This window comes from Accipiter gentilis, chromosome Z (assembly GCF_929443795.1).
Source record: "Accipiter gentilis chromosome Z, bAccGen1.1, whole genome shotgun sequence".
NCBI lineage: Eukaryota > Metazoa > Chordata > Aves > Accipitriformes > Accipitridae > Astur > Astur gentilis.
Genome location: NC_064919.1, coordinates 50,223,905 through 50,243,450, shown reverse-complemented (window position 1 = coordinate 50,243,450; position 19,546 = coordinate 50,223,905). Strand labels below are relative to the sequence as shown.

General features: G+C 40.4%; 1 protein-coding gene across 1 annotated transcript in view; it reads right to left on the bottom strand.

Annotated features, from left to right (window-relative positions):
* Positions 1 to 10,813: 10,813 nt before the first annotated feature.
* PCSK5 (proprotein convertase subtilisin/kexin type 5) overlaps positions 10,814 to 19,546 on the bottom strand; it is a 256,599-nt gene continuing 247,866 nt past the window's right edge. Inside the window, exons 31-37 of the mRNA XM_049795548.1 lie at positions 18,478 to 18,714; positions 17,751 to 17,981; positions 15,950 to 16,127; positions 14,524 to 14,738; positions 13,758 to 13,873; positions 11,991 to 12,177; positions 10,814 to 11,373 (exon numbers count right to left, since the gene is read on the bottom strand). Of these exons, the coding sequence (XP_049651505.1) occupies positions 10,970 to 11,373; positions 11,991 to 12,177; positions 13,758 to 13,873; positions 14,524 to 14,738; positions 15,950 to 16,127; positions 17,751 to 17,981; positions 18,478 to 18,714 (1,568 nt within the window). The 3' untranslated portion in view covers positions 10,814 to 10,969. The remainder of the gene's footprint in view (positions 11,374 to 11,990; positions 12,178 to 13,757; positions 13,874 to 14,523; positions 14,739 to 15,949; positions 16,128 to 17,750; positions 17,982 to 18,477; positions 18,715 to 19,546) is intronic.

Below are 19,546 nucleotides of genomic sequence, written 5' to 3'. Positions count from 1 at the left end.
TTTTTGTTTGTTTGGGTTTTTTTGGATGCATGCTTAGAAATGCAAATTTGTCCCAGTCTGACTTTCACAAGTTTAGACAAAGTTCTTTTAGGGAACAGGTTTTCCAAAATGAGTGCTTATTTGCATTTTTTTGTTGGTGGTTTTTTTACCATTCAGGTTAATTTTAAATGCAAGAAACTGTTTTCATAAAATGATGATGAATTTAATCTGAGACCCCATAAACAAAATGCTCATTACATCTATCACAGTGGTTTCAGACTGCTTAGACATAGCTAGGATTAAGACTTTGAAATGTCAGGAGAGATTTCAGGTCAAAGCAAATCCTTACAGTTGTGTTTTAAGCCATTAACAACAATAATAAAGCATCTTGTTAATCCAAACAAGTTTAGGAGAGCAGGATAACACAGTCTCTCTCTTTCAGTATGACCTTCCAAACTGATTATTCACTCTTCTTTCTCTCTTTCGTTTTTTCAGAACTTCATCAGAGCAGAACTTGAATTAAAGTGACAGATAACATGCATCTTTCTGAAGTGCCATGCTATCATATAACTTTTGATAAATATAGGTCTTTGTTTTGGCTTTTGTGAAGTCACATAACTTTAATTCCTCTCTCTTACTGAAGCTGCAATGATTAAAAGGTTATAATTGAAAGTGGAAGCAATAAACCTCTCCATAAATCTTCTTTAAACTTCCAGATGGAACTATCCTGAGGTCTTACTTAATGCAAAATACTTAATACAAAAAATTCCACTAAGGCCTTGAGCCATAAAAATTAGGTATTTTCACATGATTCCTTTGTAGACACTAAATCTAATTAATTGATTTATAGTTCTAGAGCAGCTTCTTACTGGAAATCTAAAGGAACTCAGAGAGTGAATGAAACTTGACAAATAACAGCATTTTCAAGACAGTTTTGTGCAAAGAATTTATTCTTTCACAACAAAGGGCCATAAAGAGCATCCTTTTCTTTGGTATGATAAATTATCTTTCTGTAATTATAATAAAAAAATCACATTGCTATGTTCCTTTACATTACTAAGTAAGTGCTAATTATTCCCTTTGTCATTGTCTGAAAATCCTGAGCCATTTGCAACAGAAATGGAGAAGCTGCTTGAATAAATGTTCTGTGTTTAAATCACTGAGAAGGTTGTTAAAAAGCCAAAAGGAGTCACCTTTTCTTGTGGGTGTGCTTATAGACCATATCCCTTTGCAGTAAATGGAGAAGTTTGTGAGTACAATAAAAGATTATTTGACAAACACTACAGTAAAGATTAATCAGAGGTTGGTATATAAAATATTTCAGTTATGTTTCACACAAACTGTGAAAACAATATAGTTACCTGGACTAGAGTCACAGTCAGAAATCTTAAAGCATCATGTCATAGGTGCACTATTTCACTGGGAAGTATGCTATAAGATTATAAGGAAGAATGTGTTGGCTTTGAGGAATACAGATGCACCAGATGATACTGTTATAAACTAACAGAGCCAATTCTATATAAAATTGATGTATTTATTGAGAATAGCAAGCAAGCAGCGCTGGGCGGCCGGGGAGTCCGCGCTCCACCAACGGCTCGCGCTTTCTGTTATAGTTACATTCCTTTTATACAGTTCATGCACCCCTTTCTTGTAAATTTCCGTCTTGTCTTGCTTCTTCTTTCTTCACAGGTTTGTAGATTCGGTCGATCTTCTCAAAAAGGCGAGTGTCTGTGGAATGTCTTTTGTTGTGGAGGAATGCAGTCCTGGTAGAGTTAATCCCCTTATCTGGTCCATGGTCTTTTCCCCCCTTATCTAGTCAATCACGATGTGTGTCTTCCCCCTTCCCGACTGGTATGTAAGCTTTATTGTCTTCTTTTTAATTCAACACGAATTACACAATGTCAGGGAGCAATTTGGTTCCCTGTCTATTACAGTCCCCCGTTTTCCTTTTTGGTACCAGCATTAATTCGTGTTTCCAATCTAATAAGAGTCCTTTTAATTGGAGTCATTTCTGATTCTGATTCAATTTCTCTTACTTCATCTAAGTTATTACATTGTTGTCTCAATACCATTAACCGGATTGATTCTATCCTACTTTGAACAAGGGTTATAACTTTATTTATAATACATGGATCAAAAGTTAAGGTTAGTAATAATATTATTAGGGGTCCCATCAAGGTTGAAATTAGGGTGGTCATTCAGGGTGATTGGTTAAACCATGATTCAAACCATCCTTGTTGGGCTTCTCTTTCTCGCTTCCTTTGGGCAATTCCTTCTCGCACTTTAGCCAGGGAGTCCCAAACTACCCCAGTGTGGTCTGCGTAAAAACAGCATTCTTCTCCTAGAGCGGCGCACAACCCTCCTTGTTGGAAAAATAATAAATCTAACCCTCTTCTATTTTGTAAAACTACTTCAGACAGGGAGGTAAGGGATTTTTCTAAATAGGAAATTGACTTTTCAATTCGTTCTAGGTCCTCATCCACTGCTGCTCTTAAAGAGGTTAACCCTTGATTTTGTTGTATAATGGAAGTTATCCCTGTTGCCACCCCGGTTACTCCTAAGCCAATAAGAGTGGCTATAGTAATGGCTGTTATGGGTTCTTTCTTCCTGATTCTATGTTCTCTACCTTCCCAATAGGTATACAGATTACTTTCCTGATGGTAAAGTATTCTCGGGATAACTGTAACTTGGATACAGTATTCTCTTTTTTTTGTTGAAAACGTTTAGGGACAGACATGGAGTGAGGACTGTTTTGGAGCAAATCCACCATCCTCCTTCACCTGGTATGACCCACTTATCATCTGTCATGTTGTTTATATTCTCTATCCATGAGCTACAAAGCCTTTTTTTCTTTTCACGGGGGATTTTCCCTAAACATACTCCTTTTCCCCTTATTTGTTTTAAAGTAATGCCTATTCTTCTTTCTTCTCACCGGCACTGTAGGGGGTTGGTTTGGTTCGTGAGGTTATAAGTGGTGTTTATTCCTATGGCTTCATAGAAAGGAGGTTTAGCGTCATAGCATAACCAACAAGCAACAGTAGCATTAGGGTTCGTATGGTTGAGGGCTTGATAAGCTGCTTGGACTAACTTCCATAATGGTTCAATATAACTGTCTTTGGTAATGATATCCCCTAAGGTAGGTTCTGGAGCTAAGGTGGATAAGTTGGATACAGTTCCATTTGGCTCTTTCTTTGGTTCTGATTCGGTTCTTTTTATAACTCTATTGGGGCCTATGGCTTGAGAATTTGGAATCTCTTTTTTCTGAATAAGAATTAGCCCTCCTCTGTCTGTGCTAGGCCAAGGTTCCCAATACCTGACTCCCCAAGTTTTTCCCAGTAACCACCCGGGGTCTTCTGGTAACATGACATTTAGGACTAAATATCTACAATTACTGTAACCAACTGATCCTCCATAACTAACTGATCTTCCACTCCAGTCGTACTTAGGTGGTTTACAGGTGTGTGGTCCCCATTTTACTTTCATAAATTTGTCTTTTGTGGGGGGAGTCCAAGCGTTTGCAATAGTAACACAGTCCCAGTAAGCACAGTAATATTGGTTAGGCGTATTGCAATACCCCTTCCCTGGATTAGAACTAGGACAAAAATAAAAGGGTCTTAGGTCCAAGCATGGACTTACGGGAGCTAGAGTGTAAAGTGAGGTGGTAAAACTGGGGGACCCTGCAGTAATTTTCTTTTGGATCATTGCGGAATCTCCCCATCTTGACAGAGTCCATTCATATGGCTGGTGGAGATTTTTCCCTTGTACTGAGCCCATCCATATCAAAACTAATAATTTTACAGTTTTAGGGTCTAAAATTGTATAAAACAAAAGCACTAGAGCTTGATTCCAACATTTAGGGAACAGTGGTGGTATCCATGAACCATTGTGGGTATTATTTTCCCAACTTAATATATCATCGTAAGGTGTCTCTTTTATACTCCAAGATCTTTGCCTTTTTGTGTCCTTAATTTTTAAATCCTTTAGGTCATTGTGGAGTGAGGTTGGGTCAGTGGGAAACGTTAGGGTGTTTTCAACTTGGTAGCGCTTACTATTTTGGTCTGTAGCTTCATATTTAAAGCAGCTTGTCATTAACAGTCCCCACAGCAGTACATTTCTGCCTCCTCCGTCTACTCGGTTGCTTCGAGCAACGGGGGGTATCATCTTCTCGGCAGCAAATGTATTCTTCAGGGGAGCACTTGTTAGGCTGCTGGGCCTGTCTTATTTTGTAAGCGCTCCAAATTTTTTTTTTTTTTTTTTTTCCCCACAAGTAGCAACTCACTCCCACAACCGTTTTCTACAATTTATGTCAGTTATTATTGTTACATTAGGTCAAAGTTTGACAAATATTTCTTACCACTCAGTGGAATCCTTCTCAATTTTTCCCTAAGGAAACCCTTAGGCGTAAGGCCTTGTTAGTCAGTTGTTTTTTCTGATCGTGACATTCCTGACAAAACCCCTCTGGGGGAATACCCGTAATGGCAATGATTCCACCACTTTCCCTGACACACTATACACTTATAACATACAAATGGTTAGCAATTATAATATAGATTTACACAGTTGATGGTCACAGGTTTACTCATTTGTTCTTTCTTTTCAAAGTAACCTTCAAGTCCTCTGAGTTGTTGGCCACTTTCCAATGAGAAGTGTGGATCGGTCCCTTAACCGGAGTAGCATGGGTCCATCCCTTTTCTGCCATCCGGATGGCTGTATTTGTAGTTAAATAACAAGAAACGGACCTTCCCAGCAGGGGTTTAGAGATGTTTCTTTCCACGTTTTTATCAGCACGTGGTCCCCAGGCTCAATTTTATGAATAGGAAATCCCAAGGGGACTGTTTGCTCCATTATTCCTTTCTGGCGGTTGTCTCTTATGACTTTTGCTAAGGTAGTTATGTAGGTATGGATAGTTGCATCTTCAACCTTGGGGTGTTGCATTGGTATTCCATGGGAATAAGGCATCCCATATAACATCTCATAGGGAGATAATCTCGTATTAGTCTGGGACCTTGTCCTGATGTTTAATAAAGCTAATGGTAAACATTTAACCTATGACATTTTGGTCTCTACCATTAGCTTCGTTAATTGTGCCTTAATAAGCCCATTCATCCTTTCTACTCTTCCTGAACTTTGTGGATGCCATGGGGTATGGAATTCCCATTTAATTCCTAGAGCCTCTATTGTTTCCTTTAATATTTTGGATGTGAAATGCGTTCCCTGGTCCGAATCGATAGCTATAACCATACCAAATCTGGGAATAACTTCTTCTAGCAAATGTTTAACTACAGTTTTAGTAGTAGCTTTCACGGTGGGATAGGCTTCCACCCAGTGGGTAAGCTGATCTACTACTACCAAAAGATATCGATATCTTCCTACCTTAGGTAACTCTGTAAAATCTACTTGGATCCTCTCAAAAGGTCTGCAGGCCAATTTTCTCCCTCCAAGGGATTTTGTTCTAAAGTTAGACCTGTTCACCTTTTGACAAGTTAAACACACTTGGACCTCTTGTTTTGTCAGATGATATATGTCTATGCACCCATAGTATTTTAAAAATTGATCAGCTAGGGCTTGGGTTCCCCAATGGGTGGTCTGATGTAGTCTGGAAATTATACGTTTAGCATAAGCTTTTGGTAACATTTCTCGTCCGTCCGGGAGGATCCATTTATCATCCGTCTCGACAATCCCTAAGGACTGAAATTTTTGTATTTCTTCTTCAGTAAAGACTTTTTCCTTCTGCTCAGTTAAGGTTTTAATGGGCATTGCTTCTATTTCTTGGGCGGTTGAGGTTGCCTTCTTTGCTTCATAGTCGGCCTGGTTATTTCCTCTGGTATAAAAATCCCATCCCTTTTGGTGTCCTTTTACATGCACTACTGCTACCCGTTCTGGTTCTCTGATTGCAATAAGAATTTTCCTTATTAATTCTTCGTGGATTAAACCCTTATCCTGGGTATTGATAAGTCCTTGCTCTTCCCAAATTTTCCCAAAAGTATGTACTACCCCAAAAGCGTATTTTGAATCTGTAAATATGGTTCCTACTTTTCCTTTTAGCCTCTGTAAAGCCTCTAATAATGCGTATAATTCACAGGCTTGCGCTGACCAGCTAGGGCTAAGTGGGCCAGACTCCAGTACTGTTTCTTTTTTTCCATCTATTATTGCATATCCTGATTTCCTTTTCCCTTCCTCCATCCGTGAGGAGCCATCAACAAACCATTTTTCTCCTTCAATTAATTCCTCTTCCTCTAAATCCTCCCGGATTTTGGTTTGATATTCTATCAAGCTGATACAATCATGTATGAGTAAATCATCTACATGCCCATACAAAAACTGGGCTGGGTTTTGTGCCGAGGTAGTTTTTAGTTCTAAATTGGGAGAATGAAGTAGGATTGCTTCATATTTTAGCAATCTACTACCAGTTAGCCACTTTTCTGCTTTTTGATGCAAAATTCCCCTAACGTTATGGGGAGCATACACTTCTAATATTCCCCCGAAGGTTACCTTAGTTGCTTCTTCTACCATTAATGCTACTATAGCTTGTAAACACGTAGGCCACCCTCTACTCACAGGGTCTAAAAGTTTAGAAAAGTATCCTATCGGTTTTTTCTGTCCTGCCCAATCTTGTGCTAGTATTCCGTATGCCGTGTGATTATCTGTTTCTACAAATAAATAGAACTGTTTCTTTAAATTCGGTAAGCTTAAAACTGGAGCCGTTATCAAATCCTCTTTTACTTTATTCAACTGTTTTTCATCTTTATTTGTCTACCAAATTTTATCACAAGTTAATTTTTCATATAAAAATTTTACTTTACTACTATAATTTTCAATCCATTGTCTACAATAGCCCAAAAGTCCTAACAGTTGTCGAACCTGTCTCTTAGTTTTTGGAGGTGGTAATCTTAAAATTCCTTCCACCCAATCAGGATCAAGTTTTTTGGTTCCCTGGCTTAGCCAGTGGCCTAAGTATTTTACCTCTGATTCAGCAAACTGAAGTTTTGATTTAGAAACCTTAAGCCCGACGTTCCCCAAAAAGTTCAGTAACTGTATGGTGTTTTCTCTAACTTCTTTTTCATTAGTTCCTGCTATTAATAAATCATCCACATATTGTAAAAGCTTAATCCCTGGGCGTAGGGTAAATTGTTCTAATATGGTTTCTAAGGCTTGCCCGAACAGGTTAGGTGACTCCGTAAACCCCTGGGGCAACACTGTCCATTTTAACTGCTGTTTCCTACCTGTAACAGGGTCCTCCCATTCAAAGGCAAAATAGTCTCTACTGCTTTCGTCAAGGGGGCAGGCCCAAAAGGCTTCCTTTAAATCCACCACACTATACCAAGTGTAATCTGAGGAGATCTGATTCAATAGTGTGTATGGATTAGCGACTACTGGGAACCGGGTGACCGTATGGCTATTTACAGCTCGTAGGTCCTGAACTAGCCGGAATGACCTGTCAGGCTTTTTGACAGGTAATATGGGGGTATTATGGGGTGACATACAGGGTTCTAAAGTTCTCTTATGTATTAAACTTTGTATTATGGGTTTTAAACCTTTTCTTCCTTCTATGGACAACGAGTATTGTTTCACTCGTATTGGTCTCTTTGGGTTTTGGATAGCTACCTTTATCGGTGGAATATCTAATTTTCCTATATTGTCTTGGTTATACCATACATCAGGATTGATCTCTGCTTCATCAGTGGGATTTAAAGGGTACAACTTTATCATGAGATTATCATTCTCCACCAATAAATTAATCCCTAAACTAACAATTAAATCCCTTCCCAAAAGATTATATTCCGCTTCAGGCACCATCAGAAATTTATCCACGCAAAATTTTTGAGGAGCCTCTATTTCAATAGCTTGAGTTTCATATACCTTAAACGGTTCTCCCTTTGCACCTATAATATTTATGGTGTTTTTAGTAAGGGTGCAACCGGAGGGTAGTTTCTGAATGGTGGATCTCTCGGCTCCTGTATCTACTAAGAATTCTACCTCCTCTTTTTGGGGACCTAATTTCAATTTTACTTGGGGCTCCATAGATGTTTTAGTTCCCAATAAGTAGAGTCCCTGACCCCCCTATTCATTTTTAAACATCTGCTCATCCTGTTGTGTTTTTTTTACAGTTCCGCTTTAAGTGCCCTCTCTTCCCACAATAATATCATTCAATTCCTGCTTCTTTATTTTCTGGTCTAACTGGCTTTCTTTCTTTGCTGGGTCCTTTGTTGTCTGTCCTCATGGACCCTGGTTTATTAACTCTCTGTCCTTCTCGGACGGCTGCAACTAAAATTTTGGCCTGCTTCTTTTGACTTTCCTCATCTCTGCGTACATACACCTTCTGAGCCTTTCTCAACAACTCGTCCAACCCTTTGTCCTGCCAGTCTTCTAACTTCTCTAATTTCTTTCTTATGTCCACCCACGATTTAGCCACAAACTGTGTTTTCAACAGGGTTTGACCCACGGCTGTATCAGGGTCAATTCCAGAATACAACTGCAAATTTTTCCTTAATCTTTCTAACCAGTCAGTTGGAGTTTCATCCTTTTTCTGATACTCATTGAAGGCCTTATTTATATTTTGACCTCTGGGAACCGCTTCTCGTATCCCCTGAATTATTATGTCTCTTAAATCACTCATATTTTGTCTATCTCCTGCAACTTGATGGTTCCAATTTGGTCTCTGTAGGGGCCATTTCACATCCCCCTGGGGCCCATGTTGATGTCTTTGGTCCCAGTATTTCATCCCTGATCTCCTAATCATATCCCTTTCCTCAGATGTGAAGAGTATCCTTAAGATAGCCTGAATTTCATCCCAAGTGTAAACACTAGGGCCTAAAAATTGATCTAGTCTTTCGGAGACCCCTAGAGGGTCCTCGAGTAAACCTCCCATTTCCTTCTTAAATTTTCGGACATCCCCAGAATTTAAGGGTACCGATACAAATCCCACTCCACCCCGATTTCCCCCCATGGCAATTTCTCTTAGGGGCAATAAGTGTGTCGTTTCTTGGTCTCTCCGAGTCCTACTCCGAGTTTTCATCCCCTCTGTTTCTACTGGGGCAGAAGGGGTCGGGTGAGTGGGTAATTGTGGATATATTCGGGGTGGGTATGGAGGGGGTGATGGAGTTGGGGATGGCGGGGGATTTGGAGCTGGGACATACGGGGGTGGGGAGGGTTGGTTATTCGGGTCCCACTGTTCACATGGGGAACTTCATTTTTTTCTTTTCGATTAAAGTAAAAATATAACTTCTAGCCGAGGATATTATCCAGAGGCTGGCATATTCACTTTCTTCTAAACTAAAAGGTTCTTTTTGGTTCACACATACATTCAGAGTTTGACATACCCAATCCTCAAGTGACCCAAAAACTGGCCAACACAATTTATCAGCCCTTATCTGTTCCCCCCCCATATTTCCATACAATAATGTATCATCTTTTCCTTATTTTTTTCTTTACAAGATGGCCAATCATTCCAATATTTAATCATTGATCCCAAGGGACTATCTACCGGTATATCAGGTAAATGGCTCTCCTCCTTTTTGAGGGTACTTCTCCGTGAGTCCCCTCCCGGGCCAGAAACTTCACCCTTTTTCTGTCCCACCTTTTTGAGGGTACTTCTCTGTGAGTCCCCTCCTGGGCCAGAAACTTTACTCTTTTTCTGTCCCATCGTCCTGAGGTGCCTTCTTTCTCTCAATACCTTTCGTTTCCCTCCTTCGGTGGCCAAGTCCCTCATGGGAGATTGGAACCGCACCTAGAAGAGGTCCACACTCGCTTCGCAGAGTTTTCTGCGTCTCACACACTCGCACACTCAAGGAATCCCGTCCCCAAGCAGCGGTTTATACTTACGTATCTCTGCCGTCTGGATCTTCGTGCACGATTTTACAGGGTGTTAGGAGAGCTCATTTTTTCTTTCCTTGCTTGCTACGCTCAGGTAATTTAGGTCCATGAAGGTCAGAGCGAGTCTGGAGCGGGACCTGCCAATCCAGGACCATCCAAAGATGGGGGCGCCCTCCTGAGTTGGGGTCACACACCAACTTAACTCTGATCACGTCGGGGTCACCAAAATTGTTATAAACTAACAGAGCCAATTCTATATAAAATTGATGTATTTATTGAGAATAGCAAGCAAGCAGCGCTGGGCGGCCGGGGAGTCCGCGCTCCACCAACGGCTCGCGCTTTCTGTTATAGTTACATTCCTTTTATACAGTTCATGCACCCCTTTCTTGTAAATTTCCGTCTTGTCTTGCTTCTTCTTTCTTCACAGGTTTGTAGATTCGGTCGATCTTCTCAAAAAGGCGAGTGTCTGTGGAATGTCTTTTGTTGTGGAGGAATGCAGTCCTGGTAGAGTTAATCCCCTTATCTGGTCCATGGTCTTTTCCCCCCTTATCTAGTCAATCACGATGTGTGTCTTCCCCCTTCCCGACTGGTATGTAAGCTTTATTGTCTTCTTTTTAATTCAACACGAATTACACAATGTCAGGGAGCAATTTGGTTCCCTGTCTATTACAATACCAACAATGAAAATCTGGGTAAAGTCAGCAAACTTGCCTATTCTAATATGAACTGCTGAGTAACTATAATCACAAAGTAGTAAACTACTGGCACCCTATCCCAGAGTCATTCATCAGGTAGATAAATACACCCATCTTGTTTATATCTGCACATTTCTACTAGTGATTGGCAAGGTTCTCAGTAAGTGTGCGTGCATGGTTTGAAGACTTTGTATTAGTTATAACGCACATAAATACATACTGGGAAAGAATTTACTTTCCACACAGATGCACAGAAACAAAATCTCTTAACCAGCCTACATCTGGAGTGCTACTTAAAAGCCTAGCAAGGATTTATGTAAAGCTTTAGGAAAAATTGATTTTAGAAACCATTCTGCTCTTACAATAACTGTTAGCTAAAATCTTGAGCTCAGCATGCTAAGAAGTAACTAAACATATTTAACTAAATTGCTGTAATTTAATAGGAAAACAACAGAGCGGGAAATTCATAAATTAGTAAAGAGTTATCTAAATGAGTAACTTTCATCATCATATTCAAGCTCATCTTCCTCGTCATCCTCCAAAAGTCCATATTTAAATTTGCGATAGACTGTGCCATCCTGGCCCATATATACAATGTCATCTTCTTCGTCATCATCTTCATTATCTCGATCTCTGTATTCAATCACTTGATCTTCCTGGTAACTGGGACTCTTGTGGTAGTTGCTCATGTAGGAAGGAAAGGTTTTGGAGTGATTTGTCAGCTTCTTATACCCACCTTTATTGACAGCCTGGGTTTTGGCTCGTGTTTTTCTCCAGATGAATACAATGGCTCCAATGACAAGGAGAAGCAAAATGCAGGTGATAACAAAGAAAGTAGTTTTGCTTTTGCTCTCGGGTGATAGAGTGGTCCGTAATACACAGTCATCTACAAGTTAAAAAAAAAACAAAACAAAACCCAGTTAAAAAAAAGATTAAATGAACTTGGGTGAGTGTGTCTGGCGGGGGGGCGGGGTATTTGTCTTAAAAACCCTAGTGCAACGTTTAGGCCCGCTTACATTTTTAAATGCATTTGACTAAATACCTTACTCTTCCAGTACCACAGCTGTGTTCTTGTAGCTGTGATGGTATAAGGATGTAAGCAAGGTTGCTGGAATAGCTATGCTTCTTTATAAGATTAGAAATAATCGGAAAGAAGGAAAAAGGCTAAGAGGCGCAAACGCATTTTGACATGGTGAGCTTAAAATGCAATGATTCAGGTGGCTATCCATTGAAGTAAGCACTTCCCAGTAACCTGGTTTATGACATGCCTGGCCATTTAACACAATAGCTGTGAGTGAAAGAAAGTGCCCTCTCCCTCATCAGTCGTGACTGCTCTTATTCGTTCAAAGCCCTCCCTATTCTGGTGATGGAGCAGTAGAAACACACTGTGTGCCTGCAGCTCAGCAGCACATTTTTGCTCTGTTCCCCTTTTGATTTTTAAATGTCAGCCTAGACAGTCACAAAGCCCTTCAGCACCATTACCGCTCTTCAGCATGGTCTCACCTTGTGTTTCACTGCAGTCACAGCACTCTGGGGTGCCTGCTAGGTCAGAGTCACTGCAGCAGGGCAGGCAGCGGCTTTCCTCCAGGTAGAGCTGCATAGTGGCTGGACAGACCGTGCAGTTGAGAGGCCCAGGTCCCTTGCACTCAGTGCACGAGCTGTCACATCTCTCACACTTGGGCTCGTCCTCCTTCGGACACAGAACACAAGCACCGCACCTTTCATTTTGGATTCTTTGGACCCGACCTCGCAGTTCTGTCCTGTCCTTCACTGTCTGGATGGTCATCCTTGGGCACCACGGGTGTCAATGGCAGAATACAGTAGGGAGTAGGAAAACTAAAATGTGGTGCGTATTTCCTGGATTCTCAGTGATCTGCTTGTAGGGAGAGGGGGGAAAGTGTTGTAGGAGCTTAGACATCTCACCTTGCTAGACAGCAAGATAAAATGCATTCAGACTGTAAGCTTTTTGGCCAGAAAGTGTGTTTTTATTTTGCTAGTCCCATGCTAGCAGATCTGTGGTTCTTTGGTAGTAATGATGGTAAACTGGTCTTTAAGAAGTGTACTCAAGAGTATCATAAAAGTAACTGACATGGGAAAAGCAAGATGAAATATTCGGGGGAAAAAAAAAAAAGTGGCTGAGAGAATGAATTTCCTTTCTAACTCAGGAATGAAAAGAAATAAGGAATAAAGCTAGCTGGAAGTTTTCTAGCAAACCAGATTTTTATTAGAATGTGTTGGTTCTGTTTTACAAAGAGAGCTTAGATTCAAATACGCTTCTCAAATTCCAGCTAGGATCCTGGGAGCCTCTGTGTACAAAGACTACCAGGGATCATCATTGTCACATCTACCTTGTAGAATGAGCTCAGGTATTTCGGGGCTCGCAGTGTTTGGAGTTCCTGGCCTCCTGGGAAAAAATTGCTATTTTTCTGGCATAAGACCAGGACTCCATATGCACTGTGAGGATCTGGAAACTCCAATAACCTTTCAACAAACTTGCTGTCAGACCCACGAGGATGCTTATCCTGAATCGAAGAACATGGGCAATATGGGAGGGTCATAGCGGGAGGTCCAGTTTCTCAGAGTCAAAGCTCTTGCAAAGAAGTGCAGAACTCTGTGGTCCCCAGCTCTTAGGCTGTTTTCTCAGGCTCACAGTTACAGAGCAGCACTGCTAAGGGGATATTCCAGGCCAGAGACTCTAGGGTATGCAGCACCTCAGGCCAGCTGGCTTGCCTTGCTGCTATATTCTTGAATAAACATCTTTTGAAGGCAGTTGGTGTGGAAATCTGGAAGCTGGAGTGCCCAGCCTTGTGGCCCAGACCCAAACCTAATTGTGGTCCTACTCTACTAAATATATAGCTCTGTTAACTTCAGCCTGTCCCTCCACTAGAGGTTTCTGCCAGCAGAGCTGTCAATCAAGAATGTGATGCGATTTCTTGCAGACAAAGCAGCAGAAATCCATGGGGAAATCTCAGTTATATGGGAAGAAAAAAATGCTGTATTACTAATACAGCTGATTTTGTTCACATGGCTTTGGTATCACCATTGACGAAGTTGTGCCTAATTATATTTACTGGTAGAGGATTACTCCATAGCAGACAACCTCAGAAAGAGAAACAATGCTTCCTCTGCCAAGAGAAGGAAAAAAGTAAGCATATTTAAAGATAAGCAGCCTTGAAAACTCAGAGAAGAGCATTCTGTGTTGTTTGCATTGTGTTCAGAATTTAAAGTTCAGCATACAAATCTCAGGACAAAATGCCTACAAATAGGTACCTCTTGTCCTGGTGTCTCCTGGACTTTATATTCACCTACAAAACAGTCCGAGTTGCACATTCCACCTAATAAACTGTAGCTCCATACACATGATGTGCAGCTGAATGCTCCCTTCCCTAGGGAAAAATAAATAAAAATAAACAACAATATTACAACAGGAAAAATTGACATCTAACTTCCTTTAAAAATTATACTGACCACTGTCACTAAAGAAAAGGGTATTTGTCAACAGCAAGAATCAGCAGTGAGGAGTTCAGCAAGAGGAAGTTGGTATTAGAAAGAGCTTGGACCCAGTCTTGAGGTTTTATGTGCCCACAAAGTGTATTTCTTATGTGTTTTGATATTCATGAAAAGCATAATGATTTTGGAATCAGTTGTACAGGGAAGGTCCAACACATTTGGGAAAATCAGTTAGGTCAGTGCACTGAAGAAATAATTGTGGGGAACCTTGGCCAAATGCTTTGGTCTCAATCAATGAACACTCTAAAAGTAAGGCACCAGCATGGAACAGCCAGTGCAGCAAGTCACCCAGGGCCAGGGAGAGCCTGGCAGCCATGAAGGAGATCTGTATCACCCACTGTGGCTACTTAGGTCATGGACAGTTTGGTAGCACTGTATGTGGTATGTCTCTCTGTGATGTGTTTCCAAAATATTGGAGCAGAGAGTAAAAAACAAACAAAAAAAAAGAGATGGCAGGTATTTTGATAATCCTTGGCAGGTGTTTTGATAACCCTCTTTTTGGTCAAAGCAGAGTGTATGCTTTTACCTTCACAAGTTCGGCAGGAAGGGTGGCACCTTTCACAAACATTGTCCTTGCTTTCATAGTAATACTCAGGACAAGAGCTAATACATTTTTTCTTGGAGCGCAACAGGTAAAAATATGTATCGCAGAAAAGGCAGTCTGTGGGTTGAGGCCCCATACACTCCTTACAACCCTTGTGGCATCTCTCACATGATCCAGTGGAGTTTTGTGCAAAATACCTGAAAGAGATCAGATAGTCATGGCTTTGCACAAAGCCCAGCAGTGACAGGAGAACCAAAACATGCTTCAGCCGCAGCTTTTACTGTGATTACGTCAATGTATAAAAGTGATATTGATGTGATCACAGTGGACATTTGCAATCTCAGTGAAAATAGAATTAATTTCCTTTAATTTCCCTTGGCTATTGAAATTCAGCTATAAAGCAAGACTTTATAAATTGAGAGTGTATAGAGTAAGGCTTTCTAAAATCTTGGGTGAATTCAGACACAAAGTAAGTTTATAAATAGGCAGGGCTCAGAAGACCTCAACTCTGTTTTGGCTCTGCAAGAGATATCCTGGAAATGCTGGGTAAGCACTGAATTCCTCACTGTTCTTGATGACCTGCTGTCAGATGGAAATTCAGAAACTTCATATTTCCTTTCAGTGCACAAACAGGCTTAGTCAAAGGATACCAGCAGAGGAACAGTGTTCACCCAAGTTGTGCTGTCAGGGAAAAAGAAGAGTTGCTGCACTGTGGTTTTGTTGAGATGTGGCCATTACAGACTTCCAATTTAAAGGAATGATAACTCAATTTAACACCAGCATGATCGTACTGTACTGCACTGCAAAATGAAATGCACCTGAACCAGAAATCATAGGTCCGCTTCCCAAATTTGGATTTCTGAGATATGTTCACAAGAGGACACTGAATCCACATTTTGAAATTAAATGGACTCATATTAATGAAGTTGCTGCCTAGAATTATGAGTCCTCAGTTGAAAGGTGTTTTAATGGTTGGTTTTATTATGATCCATTATAAACATTCACTCAATGCAAAAAAAAAAAGTAACTCATCCAATCTTCAGGTTAAGTGAAGGCTACAAGGGTGCTTGAAGGAAGTTACACTGCTTCCTGTGCTTGAGATGACTAACAGATAACTTAGTACATTTATTCTGCTTCACACTGTTCTGTATAAACATAACTTAAGAGCATCCTTGGAGTGTAAGTGGCCACACCACATCAAGCTGGTCTCAATTTGGGCACCAGCTTCACAGTTTCCTACTGTGAAGGGAGGTTTCCACCACCTCTGTACTGGGACAACATAAGAATTTTTCACCTGAAAATAGAATTCAGTTCTGCTTCACTCTAAAGTAGAATAAGGCACAGTGATCTAATTTCTCAACGCTCCTTCTGTGATATAGCTCTTATCTATAAATATCTTGGACCTTACCCTGCTGGACACTGGTTTACGCATCCTTTTCCTTGTCTGTACCAGCCTGGTTTGCAGGAGAGGCACTGTGAGCTGTGTTTTCCAGTGCAAGTGACACAGGCGCTGTGGCATGGGGAACATTGTCCCTCATCACTGTCAGCATAATACCCTTCTGGGCATGTTTCAACACAGGTTGTATCTGCACAGACAACAATTCAGAATAACATATCATATTCAGTGTTTGCTGCTATAAAAACATGTCATACAGCTGTGCTAGAGCAAACTCTCTAACAGGAGATGCTGTTAGAGCATGTACCAGAACAAGAAAAGAGAATCTTGGGGTAATTATTTTTTTTTCTTCTAAGCCTTGTCAGTTCTTCAGTCCTCATTTATGCATTTTATGTACATTAGCAGGCTCTTCAGAGCAGATAATTTTTTTATCTTTGGGAAATATGAATGCATAATATATAATAATGAACAGCAACTGTGATTTCTATCAGAATATACAAAAGAAGAAATAGTAATTAGGAAACTTTCTATCTGCATTGCCATTTTCCTTAGGTTTCACTCTAAGCAGCAGCCTCATTGCATTTCATGTGTATGATGAATCTGATGGTAAATTTGAGATTTAATGACATTTGTTCATTGGTCTTTACCCCTGTCTGTGGCTGCTGCTTTATGGTATGGGAATAAATGCCTGTAATGCTGCCAAATGTACCAGCTACATCCCACTTTTTCACTGAGATTTCAGAGGGTCATTAGAATAGGAATCTTGAATGAGAAGTTAAGACTTATGTAACTAACTGCAAATGCATCAAGCTAAGAGAGCAGTGATTACTTACTCATTAGTAGCTTGGACTCATTAACTAGCTTGTCTTTATGGTTTTGCTGCTTGAGTTGCAACTGGGCAAAGGAAGATAATTCCCCTTATTTCTATTTTTCTTGCAATTCTTTCTCCACTCCAGGATGTTATTTACATACTTCCATCAACTTTACCAATTGTAATGGTGCAAAGCAGCTGAGTATGTTGATAAAAAAGACAGGTCTGATGCAAGACCTCAGAAATTTAAGAATGCAAAATCTGCATCAGAATTAGACTCAAAAAGCTCAGATTCAGTTTTAATTCAAACTCTCTTTAGATTTTTCCTGCATGAAAGATTATTTTAATAATTTTTTTTTCTCCCAATAATTTCCTAAAATTTTTGTTTGCTTTTTAAAGAATATGCAAATAAGTAAGTTCAAGTTCTGAGATTTTATACTTTTTACCAGTTTGTTTCTGAGACAATGCAGTCTTTTGCTCCAAAGTCAGAAAAGTAGTTTTGCACCTCAGCCATCCACTAGATACTGACCTAGTGATCCATGATCAACTTTTTAACATCTCTGCTTAAGTATTTCTTTGCTCATCAGATCTCTGCAGGGATTAAACAAGCCAACATGAAAATGTGAGCTCTTTGTGCGTACATTTAGTAAAAAACCACCAAGGTAAGGATATCCTTCTTGTCTTTTTAAGTCCCTTGTAAGAAACAACAGGAACAGTACATACCAAGTAAATGAAACGTACAAGTTTTGTTTAGCTGTGGAGTTTGTTGCTACTTCGAAGTCCTGCTTTTCCCCATTGAGTGGCAAGCCCAGTCTCACAAAGGGTTTCCAGGTAGTCCTACAGAAGTAATTATCTTTGCACAAGTTATCTACTTGCCAGGTCAACTTTGCAATATTTATATTAGCTGAAGCAGCCCTAGATGTTTCATAAATGTGACAGAAACTTCCTTATTTCATGCTTTCACCATGGAATAAAATCTAGAGGCTCCTGCAAGACACTTACTGAGAAGATAGTGGTTATTTGCACAGCTAAGACACTGGTGTTCAGTGGCTCCTGAGCAGTGAAAGCATTTCTTATGACAAGGCTTGCAGGTCTGAGTTTTCTCAACGTAGTACTCGGTGTGAGAGCAGTATCCAGATGCCACACAGTGCCTGTCATGGTTCAGCGTCAGGCCGTTTCTGCAAGTAAGGCAGGCAGTGGAAGAAGAACAAGTCTGGCATGTCCTGTTGCATGCTGAAATGGACAAACAGTAGGAATGTCACCATTTCTTGTTGCATTTTGGGTTATTATTTCAGCTTTAATTTTGCAAGGAGCAGCCATCATCTCAGGATGGGAGGCTGAGGGAAACAGAGTGATAGCTCTGCTTCTGCCTAGTCAAGCATTTTATTATTTTCAATCTTATGCAGGCAGTTCCTTATGTTTCCTTTTGCACTGGCACTGCTTTTGCTGAGCAGTAGTTTTCAACATCCTGTCTCCAGCAATACTCAGCACTTTACCAGAGTGGTTGCCCATAATATTAAACACATCTAGCTTTGCTACCTCCCTCCCAGCTTTCTACAATTTTTGCTGTTCTAAGCTATGTCTTGTTATTTTTCTGCATCAGCTATCTTCTCTGTTTCCAGGACATTGATAGCGACATTATCTGGCACACGCCAGCCCTTTTGGGATAGTCTTTAAGCAGACCCACCAGTATCTCAATACTGTTCTGAGGAAAACAACAGCTGCCAACCTTGACAGTCTTTAGTGGCTTCTTCATAGTAAGTCCCTTCAGGGCACTCTTCAAAACACATGCCACGGTAGAGGACAAAGAAGTCGGTGGTGCACTCAGTGCAGTCATCTGAGTCCGGCCCCTCACAATCCTTGCAGTCTGCATGGCAGGGAAAGCAGTGCTTGTCTTCAGCATAGAAGTTAGAAGGGCAGTCCTGCACACACTTCCCCTCGTGCAGGAAGAATTCGTCCATGCATTCTACAGAGAACAGCAAAAAACAGGTAAGCAAACGGGAAGCAAAGGCTGACCTCTGTAAGTGAGGGAGTGAAGTTTCTTAGGAAACTATAAATCCTGCAGTGCTTGTCATAACAGGAGGTAAAAGGACAACTTGGGAAGATAGTGCTTTCTTTTTAAACTCTTTCTTCTCTAAACTGCCCATAATGGCCCAACCATTGCACTTCAGCTGCACATCATCTTCAGCGTTGCATCAAGAGACTGAGAAGCGAAGTCACCCGTTCAGGTTTGCTGACATTAACCAAACCATGCTGCCACTGAACATAGGTGGACTTCTGCTGAGATATAATATCTGCATTATGAACTTCCTGCAAAAGCAAGGATGACCACATCTGAAGTTTTGTTTTATTTATTATGAAGATATGAGTCTGGCTGGAATATATGGACCTGAATGTTTGTCTTTGCATAGAGCTGGGGTTGAGTTGCTAATTTTATTATGAGTACTTAGTTTAATAGCTTTGTTTATGAGGGTGTTTTTTTGTTGTTTGTTTTTTTTTTTTTTTTTTTTTTTAAATCCATGTTTATGTTTCCAGAATGGCTAGCTCTATATTAACTATTCTGGAAATTTTTGTGGGGCTATTCACACTCACCAGCATATCCAAGGCTTTCCTAACATGCTCCATTACAGAGATTTCATTCTCTATAATGAGTAGTCATTTGCAAAAATGGTAAAGAGATGTAAAGTTCAACCAAACTAGGAAAGAAACATTCTGTATTTTACATTGGTGTAAATGTGAAAAAGTGTTTAGGCATGTATACTCTAGGTCAGAAATAGAATCAAACCAGTAGGAATCTC